Below are 20583 nucleotides of genomic sequence, written 5' to 3'. Positions count from 1 at the left end.
ATCCACCCATTATTTTCCAGTTGTTACACATTAAGGCCTAGAGGTTAAAATGTAGCGTTAGGGTTTTAACTAAATTCCCAATTCAACAACAGCTAGATCAGCGCCCATACATTGTAACGGTAATAAATCCAACATAATGCACAATTGTATAAGTTATACTTTGAAAACTTGTTAAAGATAATCATTTAAAGTATAAATTTGACCTTTCACTGAAGTAAGAATAATATTTAGTCATGAGTAAATCTCTTCTTTTTTAAATAAGACTGAAATGAAAGGATGGTAGGATTACGCACATTTGAGATTATTATTTTTTAGAACAGCAGAAACGCATATGGACACACAGATTGTTTATTACGTTATTTTTCTTCAAGCGAGTTGGACCGAACGTCAGATTTCTGTTAGATTCCGTTATCTACAAAAAAAAACTTATTCAAGGGCATTATGGATAGGATAATTTATAATCTGTTGGCATTCGTGATCAGAGCCTCTGAAATGTTAGTCTGTAACACGATGGATACGATTACAAGGGTGCTTTATTATCATCGCCATCAGTGCAGGTCGAAGTTGCCGTGGCCCGTAATGATGGCCGCATCGATTGGATTTGTCAGTCCGTTCTGAATTATCAATATTATACATTCTACAATTATCAAATCTCGTTCAACCAACCATAAACACGGGTTTCCTTGATTTGAATTTCTATTTTAGTTATTGAAGTAGCACTAGACAGAGACAGGACTTGAATAAAAATTAGTTTTATTGGGGATAGTGGTAAATGAACACACAATAAAGTTCAATATATTTATTACAGTTCAAGAGTTCTCAATTATAATAAAATATAATATAAATACGGATTTATCTTAAAAATCACAGGGGATCAAATATTCTAAATACTTTTAGGGTACGAACCTTTATACAGCAAAATTTATGTACACTTATCATCTCATAAAATGCGATAGGCAGGAAGAAATATAGCATTGTGTAGCATGTACATCACAACAGAGGGGTATATATCGTATTGTAAATACATGGATCGAAGGAGAACACCTGTGAGTTATTGGGTATATAATTGTAAATGTACAGCTATTCACACTGAATTAGATCTCACGTAGCTCGATTTGGATATCTATAACTACAGGTTTAGTAAGAAATTAATTTCTTTATTTAAACTAAAAAGATAATAAACTAACTTGGAAGGAAGGATACAAATAGATTATTATCTATATGAAATTATAACATATATATACGCATATATTCACAGCCTACCAGTTTAAGTGTCATAAGAAATTTAATCTTGTACGAATATTAAAATTACCCTCGCGTCTTCGAGAAAATAATCGTATATTACGTTCATAAGACCTCCAATAGGCCTTGAGTTTAGCGTGCTTTGCTGGCTAACTGCGTCTTGTTGAACAAAACTACTGACGTTAGTTTCAACCAATAAATGTGTATACCTGCTAGCACAGCTTCACCACTAACTCTGTATCAATACCAGTAGATGTCGTAGGTCAATTATGTGTTACGCCATCACATTGCCTCTCTATAGAGCATATATGCTCTGCTTTTTGGCTGTAACTCTTAATAACCATTCTGTGATGGTTCTCACCGTTCTAACTCACAAAAGTAGAATTATACAGTCGTAAAGAGAAAATTAAAGCAAATGTATTCTGTAAAAACAAATATGAGTATTTTCCATCTATCATATAATTTTCTACAACATATAATTAAATAACCTCTAGATAAAAAATTATTTTTTTGTAATTTACCACACATAAGGCTTTTTCAAATCAATTAAGTATTACACCTTGGAATACAATAACAAAAATTCTTGTAGCTTACTTGACAATTTGGTAAAGACTTGAGGTCTTTAGCCAAATACTGCCCGTGTAAAATTTTTATGACGGCATATTATGGTCTCGTTTATGCACATCTTACCTACGGGTTAGTGTTGTGGGGCTCTTGTGCTAAAAATCAATATCTGAGAGTAATGAAGCTTTAAAAGAAAGCGATTCGAATCAATTGTGCCTACCAGTCTTGAAACTGTTTTTTTCTGCTCAGTCTCTACATCCTGGAAAAAGTTTCTAACTCTCCAAATGTACCCTGATAAGGGGCAGTGACGTTCACGGATATGAGACTAGACGCTGACACAAGTAACGATACGGTAGAACATTTGCCCTCGCACGGTGTCCATGTGATCAAGAGATTTCCAGCTTCCATTAAAATGCACCAACGGTTCCTCCAAATCCGTTTAAAACGCATTTTAGCGCCAATGACATTTTAAAATGTCAGCGTTATTTAAAAATGTAACTCGGAGAACAATAATTTTAAAGACATGCCCTGGCTTTTGAAGATAGTGTAAATTGGTGAGTGACTGGAATGAATGAGTGCAAAATTTGTGAGTGTGGACGATACACTGTATTATGGATGCAACATTTTATATTAAATACCTTACTCACGTCATATAGCATAATTTACATTGTACACGGCAATAAAAGATTTCAATTTGAACTTGCAGCTGTGTTTGTAATGTTGACTAATCGAATTTGGCCGCTATCCTCGAGAACGGGCTGAAGGGAAATTACTGAGTTTTATCCCACAAGAACAATTAAAGACCGCAAATTTAAGGTTCTTATTTTTAAGGTATTATTTATGCAAATCAAAACATTTTTTTACCATTTCTTTTGAAGTGTATACTTTCGAAAATTTAAATTATGAAATAAGATCAGATGTAAAAAGTTTTTATGGATAAACAAGAAAAATGTGAAAAACCAAAAACCATAAGAATGAGCAATCATTATTAAAATTAGACATCGTCCATAATCCTAGATATATCTTTCTACAACCAAGCTCGTTACAAAACAGCCACTTCTTAAGGCCATCCCAAAACTGCACATTAAAATTAGTTACAAAAATAATTTAACTTACTCGTATTTTAAGAATTAGTTTCCAAATAAGCTACAAGAATATTTTCATCATATTCCAAGACGTAACACCTAAACAACACAATCAAGAGCTTTTAAACTGTTACATCAGTTACTACTAAATATAGTAGTTTACTGTTATTAAATAATATCAATTTTGTAACCTGGACTAATAGATTCAGTTTCAGCAGAATTGAATTATAATTTTGTATACTATAGGCAAATAAGAGTAACCTTTTTTAAATGAACATCATTTATGATCAAAAATTATAAAACGATAGTTAAGCCATAAATACAAATATGCAAGATAATCCACACAATGCATATCAGCATTGGTGTTGCAGTTAACACGTCAATAAGCGCAAGATCCCTCTCATAGTATCCCTCTTACAGCGTGAGTTAATTTGCGCCGTTTCTGTAATTATAATAATTTTATTCTCAGATAGAATTTAATCTGGTCAAGTACTGATACAAACAATATTATGTCTTACATAGATTGCCCATATCCAAGAAAGTGCCCACATTATAATAAATTTAATATAAGTACCTCCATTACGGAAATATGCAACCACAAAATGAACGAAATGCTGTACTTTTCCACAATAAAGCAATTAATATAAACAAGTATACGACATATACTATAAGTATATACACTATTTCTTCATAGATACAAATGTGTAACGCTACTATAAATGTCTCTGTCTAATATAATATTGAAATGGCTTGTAGGAAATTTACAGTAGAAAGTTGTAATAAGAAACATTATATTTACTGTCGTGTAAAAATACTACAAATTATGTGCGGAAATAATATAAAGCTCGTAAATAAATACATACGAGTATATTGACACTAAAACACTTTAAATAACAAATCAGTTAAAGCGCAACTAAGGAACCAAGTTGTAATAATAATAAATTGTTCACCTAAGTATGTAAGCAATTTCTTACTTTAAAAGATCCAATAGATCTTATGATAAATAATTTCACTTTTCTCTATGAAACAACTTATAAACATCGTCTGTATACAATAATACACTCAATTATTTACACATAGTATTTTACGGTTACAAAAATCTTTTTTAGGAGACTGGCTAATTTATTAGCAAATCTAACTATAAATAAGTCAAATGTGTAAATTTAAAAATAACACACTTTAATTCAAAATTGAATTGTTACTTTGTCCATGTGTTTTTATTGATTCACCAAACCTTTGGTAAGTTACATAATTGGTTTTGCTGAAAACATGACTTGTTACACGTAAATGATTGTGTTTTTAAGAGTCATACTAACTGCGAAAACTCCAGTCCCTTCCAAACATAAAAACTCGGCTGGAAGAATTAATTTTTACATAAATAATCAATTCTTAGGCAGATCTAGCGACGTAGTCTAGGCATCCCTGCTACCTCAGAAGAATGAATGAGCACAGCAGAGCCGGGACGAGCAGTAGTAGAGTGTGCTGCGACCTAGCGGCCGCGCTGTGTACTGTTGTGGACGCTGCAACAAAACAGACCATTGTAACCGTCATTGTACAGTAGCATACTTTACTGTAAATTGAGTTTCAGTGTGAAATTGGAATCAGAAGATAAGAATGAATCTTTATTCCATATTTGAATATAAACGTTATTAATAATAAAGATATTGGCGATTTCCTAAGCTACCAAGTACTAAATACACATTACAGTACTTCATAATAATTTCGAAACTAACAAGTAAATTAATTGTGACCTAAGAATTTAAATAACCCCTCATACTTATCAACAAAGAATACAACGCAGTTTCAGATCTTGGAACATTGTTATTTCCGAAGTTGTACCATATGATGTAAATTAGTTAACTATGAGTATAACCAAATAATTCTAAACCCTCTAATGTCGAACTATTACAAAGCTTAAGAGAGCAACTGCCACGAAGCACCGGAATTAGGTAGGCGGTACTATTTGAAGCGTGTAAAAAACAAAAAGTCTGGCAAACAATTTACGTCAAACTGAAAGCCTCTTACGGCAGAGGAGAGTTAACAAGCTCAAAGTGGATGGCAAAATGTCGCCTTACCATTGTTACTAATGGAGGCAATATTGATTTTCTTGGTAATTCCTTTCAAAGGAGGTGGTTTGACATTTAAAAGACTCGAGAAATGCTTGAACTTTCACTGTTCCAACTTATACCTTGTTAAAGCGTCACTTCTGGTGACATCCGACAAGTTTTCTTTAGATACACACGTGGGTTTTTCTCTCAAAAACGTTATTAAAAGTCCTCTACACTTTTCAAGAAGATTCCTTTGAATGACGGATATCGTGTAGTAAATAGCTGTCTATAAACAACACAGTAAATTTGATTTTATTTTAACAGTAACCTTTAATGATTGTTACATTTAGTCATACTTCAATATCTACTGCCTCAATGTATATGCATTATCTTTATTCCGAGTTTAACACTAATCTATATATTTTATATAAATATTTATTTATTTATACTGAATTGCAATAGTTTACAAATTACTTTACATTAAAATAGACTGATAACGCCAAAATCAATAGTGATAACAATTTCATAGTGTGGTTTAATTTTGGTTAACCTAAGAAAGCTGCATAAAAAGTAGATAAACTGTTATACAATTTATACAACAATAATATACCAACCATGAAAAATAACAACAACGAATATAACAGAGTGGGCAACTATGACACATTGGCACTTTCCATTTAAATATTTAAACTAAAACTAAATATATTACTTCTAATGCTTAAGTAGGCGGTGCCGTGTCTATCTTGTAAGTATTACGGTTTACACTGTGCAGACAATTCTAACAAGATTAAAATATTTAAATTAGGTAAAAATTATTTCAACAATGAAGATGCCATTAAACCAGCGTACAGCAAAGAAACCAGATGTATGGTGTGTTGCTAAATTGTCATGCCACCGAACAGACACCTTCGTGTCCTTTGTGTTTGTGAACGTCACCAAGCGTTCTCGGTGACGTTCTCATCTTTAACCTTCGCACTCCGAAAAAAATGAGAGCTGCTATAACAAGATTTAAATAAACAAGTACCATGAAGAGACGTACATTTTGGAAAACGCAGATTTTATACGCTCGAAATAAAGGTAATTAATTGACTATTATATATTTATAAAAAAAACTATGACTAATTGTCTTTTTTCTAATATTTATATTTTGTTTTTCCACAAATGTAATTTTATAAAAAAATAAAATAACATTTTGCAATTTGTTATAAATGAAAAATTTTATAAACACCGATACAAATGCATTATCTGTTCACCAATTACATCTGGACTATACCGCATATTATTACATATTTAAATTATTATTTTAATATTTAAATTAAACAAACTAGTACATAAACACACAATCTTATAATTTGTGAACTGCATAAGCAGACATCTTATATCATTTACACATTTTGCGAGCGCACATCATAAATTTACATATATGATAATTGAATTAAATTGGTTTATATAAATTTAAGAAGTAAAGAATACAGAGTTTAAAATTTTCAATGATTAATAGACTTTCTTAAACGAGTTTTATCTCACTGCATTGTCTTAGTTAAATATTAAAATAAGTACATCTCTCTGATCCTGTAGGACCATACTGCAATCCCACAGTTCTAAAACTACTCTCCTGTGTGTTACCTTATCCAACCACTGCAATTTATTGGAAATTTACCCCATTAGTTTACACAATTTTCACAAATTTCATGTAAAACACCACAAGGAATTTGAAAACGCAGAAGAAGAGATTATGAAAACCTTCATGTTAAGAGTTATTTATCACATAATTGTTTGATATACTCTATTACTACCAGTTGCCCGCAAATTCGCATGTAAATTGTTTTTAAAAAACAGGGACACCAAGACCATATTCATTTTAAATATCGTTCTAAAAAATTCCTGAGATAAGTGATAGTCACTGAAAGCTATTCCATTCTCTTGATCAATTTTAAAATTTGAAATGGAGACTTGATGTACCTCTGAAATCCGTCACCATTATTTCATGATATTGTGTTGAATAGCTGTAACTGCGTAATTATGAATCAAAATATTTCATTCCAGTACGAATAAAAGAAATTCTAAGCCTAAAGTGACACTAAAGTTGAAATCCTTAGCTTTTTAGCTAACGCACTTATGATATAATACATGATGGCACTTTACTGTAATTGATTAAAATCCCAATAAAAACTGAGACAAAGGGAAACAAATGCACGTAGAATGATATTTGGAAAGTGTAACTCACTTTGATAGACGAATAACAACACACATTTACTGTTACCCTTTTAAATATTATAGTTAATATACATATTATTCTTGAGTTTGACAGATGATTAAAATCCACTTACTTTGTGCTAATTATGCCCAAAAGAGAGCTTTGAAGGCCAATAATGCGTAGTACAGAGGGGGTTATTGAAGTAGGAAAAAGTCTATATGCTAACCAGGAACCCTAACAATGCCCATGTAAATATCAGTAAAATCGGTCCAGCAGATTGGGTTACACACTCACACACACACAACACAAAGGGAGACACAATTAGATTTTTATATAATAGTATAAATTTACCTTTAAAGTAAATAAGTTCAATACAACTCCACGTAACATTGCATTGAAAGAACCAGAAAAAGTTTATACAGATTCAGGCATTATGGCACGTTGCTCACCGAGGCTGCACCTCGTGCAATTGTTTATATTTTACTTCAAATCGTGAGAGCCCAACGTTCCTACAGAAAAATGTCTGACATAACAAATAAGGTTCAGCCAATTATCTCAAACCTTTAGGCTGATGAAACTTACTTAAACAAATGATAAAAAACCAAACCTGATTATGTCATGTCATGAATGGGTACCTGTATATATTCCTAATCTTTTACCTAAAACTACATTTATTAAAAAGAATGTATTGGTACGATTTGTGTACTGTTAGAAAGAGTAGTTTATACTTATTGAAATATATAAAATAGTATACATTTACAACCTTCAATATCTTCTACAAAGAGTGATCTGTTATATTGCGTTGTGGAGCGTACACAGTGATAGTAGGAACTATTGTTACGTCAGCTAACACATCTCTGCCTACCAAAACCCACCTAAGTCGTAATGAAATATCTCTTACGCATATATTGCCCTCTTCTTAAAAATAATAAAGGACAAATAATAATGATTTAGAAATACCTGTATCGTTAAAAAACTGCACTGCATTCTGCCTATTACTTATATAAACCACATGTTTATTGGCTGTTTATTGGCATGTAAATTGGCTAGTCTAAACTGATTGGAACGGGGTATTGTAGAACGACAAGAGTTTTATAGCGTTATGGATATAGTTCACTTTCATTGATAAAAATATTATCCCTCCTCTGCTAGCAGTTCCAACGGCTGCCGCTAGGTGCTGCTCACATCGGTAGCTACACAGCTCATAAATGCACTTGTGACATTTCACCTGAACCCATTTAGTGGCTTCATTTTCTATTCAATTTAAGCGAGAGAGGTTTCAAATTGAAGACAAATATCGTCCACGTTTTATTTGCGAGGTACAATTACCATATTTTGCAACAGTTTTGAATTATAAGTGTCCAAACTTGATCAATTTTGAACCATTGTAACTCATAACTGGTTTGTAACATAAAAAGAGTGAAATATATATAAATTTGTTATATTGTATTTGAAATCTATTCCAATCATATTGAATAAAAAAACTAACAATATAGATTCGCGCAAAGCATTACACGAAACTCCACGAGAAGGCCTATAACCACCTCTTAAGTAAACACAATATTACTTATAAGTAAACTTTATATTGAGTAAGATTATATTTATCAATAAATAAAAGTCACATATTAGGATGTGCATCACTTTAATACGGTCTCCACCCTTTTACAGCCTATCTGAATTGCTGTTTTATAATATTTCAAACTTTTACATGATAAACATCGAACTAATAAACAAACCTTTAATAAGTATGGAACAAAGTTATAGTTATTTCTGTTGTTTATAAATTTATAATATAACAGATTTATAAAATTGTGTCTATGTTTATTACTTACATCTTTAAAATTACTCCCATACTTATAAATTTAAAATAGATGTATGTCAAAAGGTTGATTTTTAACTTTATTGTGGGGTTAAAATGGAAAACGGTTTATTTACGAGGGAAACCGATAAAACAATTTATTGTTATTCAAATGAAGTCAACAAATCTAGTCTTACGACAATGGAGACAGTAAACACTGTTGAAGAGCGTGATGAAACGAAAAATATTCTCTTTTCATTTGAAAACCTGCCTAAAAAACTCATTACTCACAATTATCTCATAAATGAGTGTTGTATAAAAAGAAATGTGGGTGAGAGCATAATGTATTTAACCAGTTTATTTATTAAGAAAAAGAATGAGCTAATAAGGTTTATCTAGTAAAGAATGTTCTTCGAAGAAGCTACTTTAAGTTTATCTGTGTACAACCGAATGCAGTGTTAATTGTATTAAAATGTAACAAGACAATTTCAGATTTATTTACGATCGTATGAAAAAAACACCAAATGCTTTCATTACAGTTGATACAGCTTTATATATTCTTATTTTGTGTTCATCGCAAGGCCAAACTGCATTTAGTGCAAACGCAAATTTAGTAACAACTTTGACTTTCAACAACTACAAAATTTACCTCAATATATTAAATTTTTTATTTCTAAAGTAAGTCGATAATAACAGAACAGGATGCCGATAGTGTTACTAACTAACACTATCGCTACGTGGTAGCTTTGAGTGTAAACCCTCCTGATCGTCAACTTCTAAAATAAGTTTCACATTGTGCAAGTGAAATTACCAATTAACTGAGCTGAGTACTAGAACCACTTTACAGTACTTATTTGATCGGGGCTAACCACCCCAACTCGGCTAGCAAGCCACTCCCAGCACTGTTCACATTGACTAACTACTCAGTTGCTTGCATGTTCTCCCCCCCCCTGACCAAACATCACCTGCGTGACGCACACCCCTACACCGCTACAAGTATCCGTCTCTTATATCGAATCACTAATACAGTATGTTAAACCTTAGTAAAATAGTAAAAGTATACTACACGTACACTCCAAGAAGAGGGTTATAAGTGTGGTTTTCAAAGGGGACTATTGATTTATCAACTAATACATTTTTGTATATATTCAGATTATTCCAGTCTTAACTTAAATACAAAACTGCTTCGAGGAGAGGCTCCCGATCATGAACCCTCACCCTGAATTTGTAAATTAAAACTATATTTCTGTAATAGGTTGTAGATTCTATCGAATTCTCTCTATCATTTAATAGGTTGAACATTTTTCACTTCTGTACTTCCTTTCAGCATAAAAATATATCGAAAACGAGCTATCCATGACTTCATTTCTATATAGGAAACATAGAGTTCGATGATGGTAAATATTACGCAATGGAATTTGGGTCAGCGTTAGCTAATAACTAACATCTTGGTCTTATGGCTAACCATGATGTCAAAAGGAAAAAAATATAAATATATTCAAATGGAGTACAATAAAATGACATTATAACATGTTACAAAGTAACATATCAGTAGCTTAACTATCTGTAAAATATCTCTAGAAAGATGTCTTTAGACTTTATGCAACTTCATTTCTACATAGATAGCAATGGACTCTATGATAGTGCTTGTCCATCCATGGGATTAGGCCTGCTCGTCCCTGAAACATAACACTCCATAGGCTGGCACAATGTATCTTTTGTCTAGCGGAGGGATACAAAATATATTCTATTTATATTTCTGTAAGACTGCCTGTCTATATGTCAGCAGGAATGTTTCAAAATTTACAATTTTTCACGCAACTTCAGCAAAGCCTTTTACGCGACACGTGTTGTGGAGTATTCCTACCTTGTTATTTGCATATTTTAATTATAAATAGTGTTTGCTACAGTTTGACTTAGTAATGTAAAAAAGTACAAACATGCACCTATATAAAATAATGATAATAAACTAATCTCATCACGAATTGTAATTCTGGGAACACTTTATTAAGATATATCACCCTCAGTAAAGGATTTTTCATGAAGATATCCGCTTCATAAAAGTTGTTTTATTCATACGCACAAGGTAATTTTTCAAGAATGATTACTAACCTTGAACTCTGTCAGCTCGAGAGGTATCCTTGACCTCCATGACGGGCGGCTTGTACGGCTTCTCCCCTTCCACGCTCTCCTCATTGCTGTTCCAGTAGACGGTGGCGATGGTCGCCAGACACTTGAGCTTCATGTCTCCCTTGTGGAAGTGGCGAGCGTCTACCTGGAACTGCAGTCCCAGGGTTGTGGTCTCCAGACCTTCGTCTCCTTCAGGAGCTCTCACTGGCCCTCGTAGGTATGAGCTATTCACCTGCACCAAAAATACTATTTATAATCTCTTAGAACTCCAATTGGAAACTCAGTTATTTTAGTTACGAAACTATGCAACAATCAATTTCTCACGTAATATCATCTGGTGTCCTTCGTAAAATTTATCTTTGAATCAGAGATGAGAAATCGTAGTCCAGAATTACAAAAATGATGTACTTAAAATCGGTATAATCCTTCCTTTTTATTAATAAATTAATGAGAGTGCTTAGATAACTTAAAAATAAATTAAGAGTTTTAAAAAACCTAAACATATTCTGGAGATAAACATGACAAATGAATACAATAAGTTCAACCAAAACTTTAGCGAAATAGAGACATTTAATATTATTCAATTAATACATTTTCAAATAAACTAAATTATTTATATGATTTTAATTTAGCCCATATATAAGAATTTCCAAATGTTTTAATCCCGGTAAAATGTGCGAATGCCGCTCTGAAAATCTCAATTTGTCCCTGAGGGATTCATTATATTCGAAGAACATAGTGCATTTACTAAACAGAGTGACCTGTGTTCCTCAGTTTTAAGCACAAGTATACCTAACATTTTAATACTGATCACATAATATATACTAATATTTTACTACTGATTGTCTAATATGTACTTTTAAATCTATAATACAGTAAGTATTAAGCTAATTCGGTGTTTTTAAAATTTGTTTAATCTCACACAACAAAACATTTACTACATAAATATGGACAGCGTTAACACATCCTTTAAAACGAACGTAACAAATCAAAATACTCATATCAAGGATAACCAAAATGTAATACCTGGTCCCCATTGATGAACCAGGCGAGGTGAGCCGCAGGCTTGGAGCTGCCCGAGGTACAGTTGACGTTGACCGTATCGCCGATGTTGTAGCGAGGTCGGCCTCCCGTGATCACTGGACCTCGACTAGGCAGAGCTACAAAAGATTACAACACCATGTAACAGGACAGTTAAAAAAGTAATAGCTCGGTCTCCATTTTTGAACCGGGCGAGTTAATTTAATTGAAACAACGAGACCATTGAAATCATAAAATAAATGATTTGTGTTTACAAAAGTTTTTGCCAATAAATCACACTATTTTAGATAAAATTTAACATAGACTATATCTTAATAAACCCATAAAAACTCCAAGGTTTCTTAACAGTGAAACTGTTACAATAATTTAAATCTGTAGACTTGATATTTTTCAGAATATCGCATATACAAATGTAAATATATTGAATACAAATCGTATGACATTTTACATGAGTCATACAGGATATGGACTTGAAAGGTTAAATGCAAACACAGCGAAGCCTTTTACGCAACACGTGGTGTGGCGTAGGTACTATATATTTTGTTTAGTAGATATTATTATCGAAACTTCCTTTTTTGTGCTGAACGTTGTTGTTAATAACAATTTTCCAAAAACATGATTTATAATATTAAAGAGCAGCCGACATAAAGTGTTTTTATGAAATGAATTCTCCAAATATATAATAAATTTATCGTAGCTGATTACGATATCTTCTTACTCTCTTTTTGTAGCCTAGTTTATTCAAATATATGTAATTATCATCAAATTTCAAACGTTAAATGAAATATGAACTCAGTAAAACTTAACAATAATTTGTTCCCTGATTATGAAAAATCATTAATGCCTTTATAACAATCAACAATCTAGGATGACGTTATTATGAGATAAAACTGCTTTTTGGTATGAATTTAACATGTACTGCTGACATTCGATGAATAATTCACTTCAAAGATCTACACTTGTACTTCAGATGACGATTGGATGCAAACTTGTTTTACTCCAAGTCTTTAACTATTTCCACTACAACTGAACTTCAAGGAGCTCAAAAGTCCTATTTTACATTTATATTGTGGACTTATTGGGGTTTATACACTATTGACTTGAATAGCTTTATCTTTATGTACCTTATTTCAGACCATTCCCATTCCTCGTGTCTTCTTAATTATAACATCTACATTAATCAGAAAATCGTAAATGAACTCTCTGTTGACGGATGAATATTAAAACTCAGTTAAGGTTTTTAAACTTACTAAGACCTTAAATAAACTAGTGTTATATGATAAAAACCGTAATAAACGTGAATGGTAGGCGCTGTACGTAAAGGATTGCTATGATAGTAAATATGGAATATCACTGTAAAACCAGATTTATGTTCCAAATATTTCAGTTAATATATTTATGAGAACACTTAAACAATTGCTCAGCCTTACAGTGAAAAACACCAAACTATTTGTTAATTCCTAACAAATTTACAGTAGAGAGAAAGCCTTAGGATCTTTAGATGGAACAACATACCTATAAAATTAACTCTTTATATTCAGATGATTTAATCAATTCCAGGTCTAAACTGTAATTCCTTTATACACACAAAAAGCACGTATAGGATCAAAGAAAGAGACGACCAGCGACTAACGATGTTTTCAGCTAAAAGAACCTGTTGAAGGAACAATTAGATTTTCAGCCTCATTAGCTCGTTACTCGGAGCTTAACATCACCAGCTAGTGAAAGAAATCCACAAAGCTGTAGTCTAGAGTTATAAATTCATAAAAGGGCTAGGTCCGAAGAACAGAGAAGGAAAGGAAGATTAGGATAGTTTTGCTGCCACATCTCCGGTAGAATAAGCTTGTGGTTTTCAGATACAAAAGCATATTTTGTCTGCCAGCCATGGACATTTTTCTAGCATTCTTTTTTAGGTAATCTAATAACAGTATTTACCATAAAAGTTTTCAAATTGTCTGTAGAGATTATATCTTACCAACAAGTCTCATCCACTTTCTTAGCCAAACAAACATAAAATCTTTCTATCCTCTGCGGACTTATTAATATTTGTTTACCATTGCCCATCGTATTGTCTCAGATATATGTTACGTAGTAAATCCCGAATACAAGCACCTCAGATGTTTGAAAAAACCTTTTTTTTAGAACAAATGAAGTCTTTGGATTGAACTTTTTTCTTTTACAACACGCCGCTATATTATTCTAACCAGTGCGAAGGCATGGTAATAGTTTTAGATGGATACAAATGTGTGTCATAATTTTGGGTCCAAAACCAAATAAAAATGTATACGCATAAAACTTATTTTTGCACAATTATTAGAAGAACTGTGATTACAAATTCATTGCAACAGCGCTAGTTTTGGGTAAAAAAATGGAACGCTAGGTTAAAAACATAGTTTATTCTCAGTTTATATTTTTACGTTGAAAAACTTAAAACCAATAATGTAAATAAAAGTTAGGTCAGCTAACCCCTGAAGACCTACTTTTGGACTTAAAATGACGATTTTTTCTTGCATTATTCTTGGCTGACAGTCATATATTATGTAACCGTTATAATACGTGTGTAAAGGTAAATTTTTTGATATAAAAATATAATCTTGGAAAAAGTTTTCGTTTAGTATCACACTTTCAATGCTCATTTAAAGCTCCAAAATTAAAACTAAAACTGCTGATAATCAATGTCTGCCTAGGGAAATTCCTCTGGCTATTTCATGAAACACTAAGTGTGCTTAAACAACGCAATTGGTTGATAATTACTCTGAAATGTGTTACTCACTCAGTTTAAACTGTTTAAAAATAATAACGATATACTGACCAACTGTGACCATATCTGCGTGGTCAGACACTGTCTGGAAGGAAGGCGCTTCAGCGGACACCTCGCATCTATATCGACCGCTGCTGTCCAGGTCTAGAGCTGTCAGCAATACCTGACTCTCGTTGCTGTGTTCCAGCTGTCAGTTCAGAAACAGAAGGTACTCATTACAAATGACTCAGTAAAATAAAGAACTTTATACTTACAATGTAACAATATTATGAGAGAATGTGAGACAAATAGGTCGGTAAATGATATAGAGCAAATACATGCAAACAATAGAGGCACTAACACGATATATTTCGTATTTATTGTAAGATTCTTGACGTGTTATTATGTTTTTTCATCATACCAGTCTTAAATCTTGTTATATTAAATCTAATATTCTGCGTTAAGTATAGAAAGGCAAAAGGCATGTATAAACTATGTTGTACACCTGAAGACCTCCTTATAGAGCTTTCATTATCCAAAGGTAACTTTATGTTAAACTCCATTATATCAGATATGTTATATTTAAATTGATATGAAACCTCCAGACAACGTATGACTTATTAGTCCGGTAAAATAAGGATGCAACCTCGGAATGAAAGATAATAAGCTAAAAATTTGCATACGTCTTTATTTTGATGGTATAAAACTTACCTCAAAAGTCTCATATAATCACGTGTACGCGTCTTTAGATATTTAAGGTCAAAGTTCATGAAAATCAGTTTTTTGCAAATATCTCGTTTCCCCTACGCTAAATGACTTTGAAGGTGGTTAGAGAAATTGTAGAACGGAAAATTCTCTTCAATGTTTGTCTGAAGTAATTTTATGTACGTTCAACCCTTTTCGAGATACAGCGCAAAGAGTAGCGGACCGCTTACCTGTATATAGGATAATGCGAGGTCAGCCAGTAGAATACAATTAAACAAAATGAGTTATATTGTTAATTATTCACTTCCTATTATTATTACTTAATACTATTATTATTTTTAGCATTATCATTAATTATTAAATTTTTATTATTATTTATTATTTAATATACCATACTTATAGATATTATTTATGAATTATATATTCTCTAAATAATACTTATTTTATTTTTACCAAACATACAATATTAAAAGAAATATTTCAAATGAAGTTTAATTATATATTTATTTATTGATCCAATAATCAGTTTATTAATATTACAAATATAAAATATTTGTTTTCATTATTAATGATTAATATTTTTGTTTTAATTTCCTTCTTGTTCATCGTCTTCTACTTCTTCTTCTTCCTCTGGCTGTTCAATATCGGATTCATTATCATCATTCTCGTTTACTAAATTTATCAGAATAGAAAGATTCAAGAATATCAGGTGCATATTCACTTTCTTTCATTGAAACCATCTGAAGTTGATGAAGCGTTGAGGCATGTTTGTCCATTACACTGCCCACAAATTAAAGTGCATCGCAATCCTGATTTCCTGCATCCGCAATTAGAACCACAACCTTTCTTGCAATTGTATTCGGCAGTTTCTTCTGGTGCTGGTGGTAATAATGTTGTTATTGGTTCCATGAGTTCATTTTGCAGTACCCAGCCGAATTCCTGGGGTTCTAAATCATTTCCCAACCAAATTTGGGTCTGATAATAGACACGAAGGATATGCTGACGAGCTGCTGTACTTGCAAGGAGGAAGACTTGATAACTGCACTGGTTTGTTGAGTCTTGTTTGATTTGATGAACTGGGTGTATCGAAAAGAGTCTATATCGTCTTCTGATTTCGGAGCATTATACGTTTGCTAAGAAAATATACGTACTCCATTTTCAAATCTCTTGTACAGAGCAGTTTTTTTTTTGTTTAAATAGTTCAGCTGGTTGATTTTTCAATCGTGATGTTTTTCGAACATTTTAATAAACGATATTTTACCTTTTTTATAAAGCTCATAAGTCGTATCACATCCACTAAATGCGTGTAAAAATAATATGTGTTTCTTAGAATGAGGGTATTTATCAAAACTTTTCGATGAATAAAAGTTTTTGTCTCCACATTACCCTTACCAATTTTTTTGGAAAAATTTCTTGTTGTGGTGCGATTTGAGCACGTCCTATCAAGATAACTAGCAAATCAATATCTTCGCCTACAATGACAGAAGTTTTTTTAAGTTCAGACTCCAGCGTCTGCAATAGCTGTTTCTACAATGAGAACATCAGCATCCTCTCTGGCTTGTTTTGTAGTGATATTAACAGTTTTTAATTTGTTGATAAGCATGTCTATAAATATTTTTTATTAGATGAATTCGATAAAAATTTTTCTTGGCTGATTGGCACCCTCCATTGTTTCATCAAAGCGGATCAAAGCGGAGTTCGTAAGATTTTGAAACACCAGCAGTTCTTCTTAATTGTTCCATTGCTTTAATGTTCTTAGTGTAGTCTGAGTAACCATCAAATACAACAACGATACTTGACCCATAATGTGTTTGTAAATATTTGACGTATTTACACAAAATATCAGAGATAGTATCATCTTTATTCCATATAACGCGATGCAAGAGAAAACCACCATCGATGATAGGCTATATGTTGTAGTGGTTTTCGTCTCGGTATATTAAATAATAATAATTTAATAATAATGATAATAATAATAACAATAAAAATAGTATTAAGTAATAATAATAATAGTAAATAAATAATTAACAATATAACTCATTTATTTATTGTATTCTACTGGCTGACCTCCGCATTATCGTATATACAGGGTAAGCGGTCCCCTACTGTTTTGCGCTGTATCTCAAAAAGGGTTGAACGTACATAAAATTACTTCAGACAAAAGTTGAAGAGAATTTTCCGTTCTACAATTTCTCTAACCCACCTTCAAAGTCATTTAGCGTAGGGGAAACGAGATATTTGCAAAAAAACTGATTTTCATGAACTTTGACCTTAAATACTAAAGACGCGTACACGTGAATTATATGAGACTTTTGAGGTAAGTTTTATACCATCAAAATAAAGACGTATGCAAATTTTTAGCTTATTATCTTTCATTCCGAGGTTGCATCCTTATTTTGCCTTATTTTACTGAGTTATATGTTTGATCACTAATTTACAAATTTCCTTATTTTAACTTAATAGTACTTAAAATACGTTTTTAAATATTCTAATTTAATCCTTCTAGACGCAAAAGTATCAAGAGTTTGGAAAGCTTTTTATATTATTACCAAAGATAAAATGTGAAAACAAGTTCATACCTTTGAAACGCTGAGAGTAATCAATGGACATTATTAATATTATAACAATAGTATTTAAACACTTTTCCTTAATTTTTTTTAACACCATCATACGACTTGTGCAATGAAACGGGTCAGGTCATTTACAATAAAAGCTTTTTTATATTAAATATATTAAATATAGTTTTCAGATAACGGGCGTACAAAGTTTTAAGTAGTATAGAACATTGTGGAAATAGTTGTGAACTCGATAACTGCCCTAGTTGCTAATAGATACAGACTAAAATTAGCAAAGAGGAAGCATTTGTATGTAGTTTAGGTGAGATTCTTTGCCAGTCTCAAAGAATAACTTGTTACAAGGTGGTGAGGTCAGTCACATTTGGACAAAATTTCTATCTTGAATGATTCATAAAATAAATAAAATCTGGCACTTCGCATACAATTTTTAAGCAATTCCAAACAACATTGATTCCTTCCTATTATTCGATCACTCTTCAATTTTCAAGATGGTGGCAGTTTTAAGTTATAAAAGTATACAATTACGAGTATATGTTTATCTTTATAAGAAAATATGTTTAAAAACATAATTTCGGATTAATTGTAACAATTAAATCCACGTTTTACTAAAGAAATTTGTATAGTTCTACCAATGTTTTCAAGTAATCTTTCAAGATTTTGGACTTTCTAAATGTTAGAAAGTTTTACGATTATATGAACACACCAACATTTATGGTTATTGTGCCATCGGTGTTGTGCGAATCAACTAACAAGGTATCTTTGGTTTGATAATGCTCTGATGAAATTATCAAACCTTTCTAGCTCAGAAGTAAAGGGTTTCGAGCATAGTATAATTGATTTAAAAATAACTATTGAAACACCCGAAGTTGCATCCCAAAGTTAGATAGAATAGTAAGTTTAAATAATGGTTGGTATCTGATTAACTATTAGTATATCCGTCATGGTCTAGGAAGCATCCTCACCCATTCGTATTAATTCCCTTGTAAAGGGAGCTAGTGGGGGAAGTGGGATTTGTTCGTAGCAGAATTTTAAATATTTCTCACTTTTGAGTTAGAAAAACTGAAAGATCAATAAATATACTTACGTTGACGTAGACTCCAGGAACCGGAAAGACCTGGACAATGGGAAAATCTCTGGGCACAAATCTGTAGAACTCGTGGCCGTCCTTATACCACTTGACAGAGTACAGAGTCTCGTCTTGGAGATCGTACTTGCACTGCAGGAGTGAGTCGTTGCCCCGCACGGTGTGCTTGTCTATGTGGAGCGCCGTCAATTTCAGCCCTCCCACACCTGTAATACAGACATTCATTGTAGTGACAGAGTACAGAGTCTCGTCTTGGAGATCGTACTTGCACTGCAGGAGTGAGTCGTTGCCCCGCACGGTGTGCTTGTCTATGTGGAGCGCCGTCAATTTCAGCCCTCCCTGTAATACAGACATTTATTGTAGTGCCAGAGTACAGAGTCTCGTCTTGGAGATCGTACTTGCACTGCAGGAGTGAGTCGTTGCCCCGCACGATGTGCTCGTCTATGTGGAGCGCCGTCAATTTCAGCCCTCCCACACCTGTAATACAGACTTTTATTGTAGTGGCAGAGTACACAGTCTTGTCTTGGAGATCGTACTTGCATTGCAGGAGTGAGACGTTGCCCCGCACGGTGTGCTTGTCTATGTGGAGCGCCGTCAATTTCAGACCTCCCTGTAATACAGACATTTATTGTAGTGCCAGAGTACAGAGTCTCGTCTTGGAGATCGTACTTGCACTGCAGGAGTGAGTCGTTGCCCCGCACGGTGTGCTTGTCTACGTGGAGCGCCGTCAATTTCAGCCCTCCCACACCTGTAATACAGACTTTTATTGTAGTGGCAGAGTACACAGTCTTGTCTTGGAGATCGTACTTGCATTGCAGGAGTGAGACGTTGCCCCGCACGGTGTGCTTGTCTATGTGGAGCGCCGTCAATTTCAGCCCTCCCACACCTGTAATACAGACATTTATTGTAGTGGCAGAGTACACAGTCTTGTCTTGGAGATCGTACTTGCAATGCAGGAGTGAGACGTTGCCCCGCACGGTGTGCTTGTCTATGTGGAACGTCGTCAATTTTAGCCTTCCCACTGTAGAAGTGAGTCCTTGCCCCGCACGGTGTGCTTGTCTATGTGGAACGCCGTTAATTTTAGCCTTCTCACTGTAGAAGTGAGTCTTTGCCTCGCACGGTGTGCTTTTCTATGTGGAAAGCCGTCCATTTCAGCCTTCTCACTGTAGAAGTGAGTCTTTGCCTCGCACGGTGTGCTTGTCTATGTGGAACGTCGTCAATTTCAGCCTTCCCACTGTAGAAGTGAGTCTTTGCCCCGCACGGTGTGCTTGTCTATGTGGAACGCCGTTAATTTTCACCCTGCCCCACCTGTCATTCAACACACTCATTGTAATTAGCCTAAAAAGTACTCGTAGCAAACATGATTAAGTAAG

The 20583-nt window shown here is 33.2% G+C and overlaps 1 protein-coding gene across 1 annotated transcript; it reads right to left on the bottom strand.

Moving 5' to 3' along the window:
- Nucleotides 1–784: 784 nt before the first annotated feature.
- On the bottom strand, nucleotides 785–19579 carry LOC124357053. The gene is made up of 5 exons (XM_046808451.1): nucleotides 19211–19579; nucleotides 14918–15053; nucleotides 12091–12224; nucleotides 11047–11296; nucleotides 785–4411 (listed from the first exon to the last, which is right to left on the bottom strand). Exons 1-5 carry the CDS (start codon nucleotides 19562–19564, stop codon nucleotides 4317–4319), a joined length of 969 nt encoding a protein of 322 aa, XP_046664407.1. The 5' UTR covers nucleotides 19565–19579; the 3' UTR covers nucleotides 785–4316.
- Between the last annotated feature and the right edge of the window lie 1004 nt (nucleotides 19580–20583).

The sequence above is a fragment of the Homalodisca vitripennis genome, chromosome 3 (genome assembly GCF_021130785.1).
Source record: "Homalodisca vitripennis isolate AUS2020 chromosome 3, UT_GWSS_2.1, whole genome shotgun sequence".
NCBI classification, from domain to species: Eukaryota; Metazoa; Arthropoda; class Insecta; order Hemiptera; family Cicadellidae; genus Homalodisca; species Homalodisca vitripennis.
This window is presented reverse-complemented; position numbering and strand designations above follow the sequence as displayed.

Bases quoted from the DNA above. Each gene is read 5' to 3' on its own strand.
- LOC124357053 (XM_046808451.1), bottom strand. From the start codon at position 19,564: ATGTCTGTATTACAGGGAGGGCTGAAATTGACGGCGCTCCACATAGAC. The intron at 15,054-19,210 runs GTAAGTATATTT...CTGAACTGACAG, and splicing joins TTCCTGGAGTCTACGTCAAC to CTGGAACACAGCAACGAGAG. The intron at 11,297-12,090 runs GTATTACATTTT...TTTTTGGTGCAG, and splicing joins GGTTCATCAATGGGGACCAG to GTGAATAGCTCATACCTACG.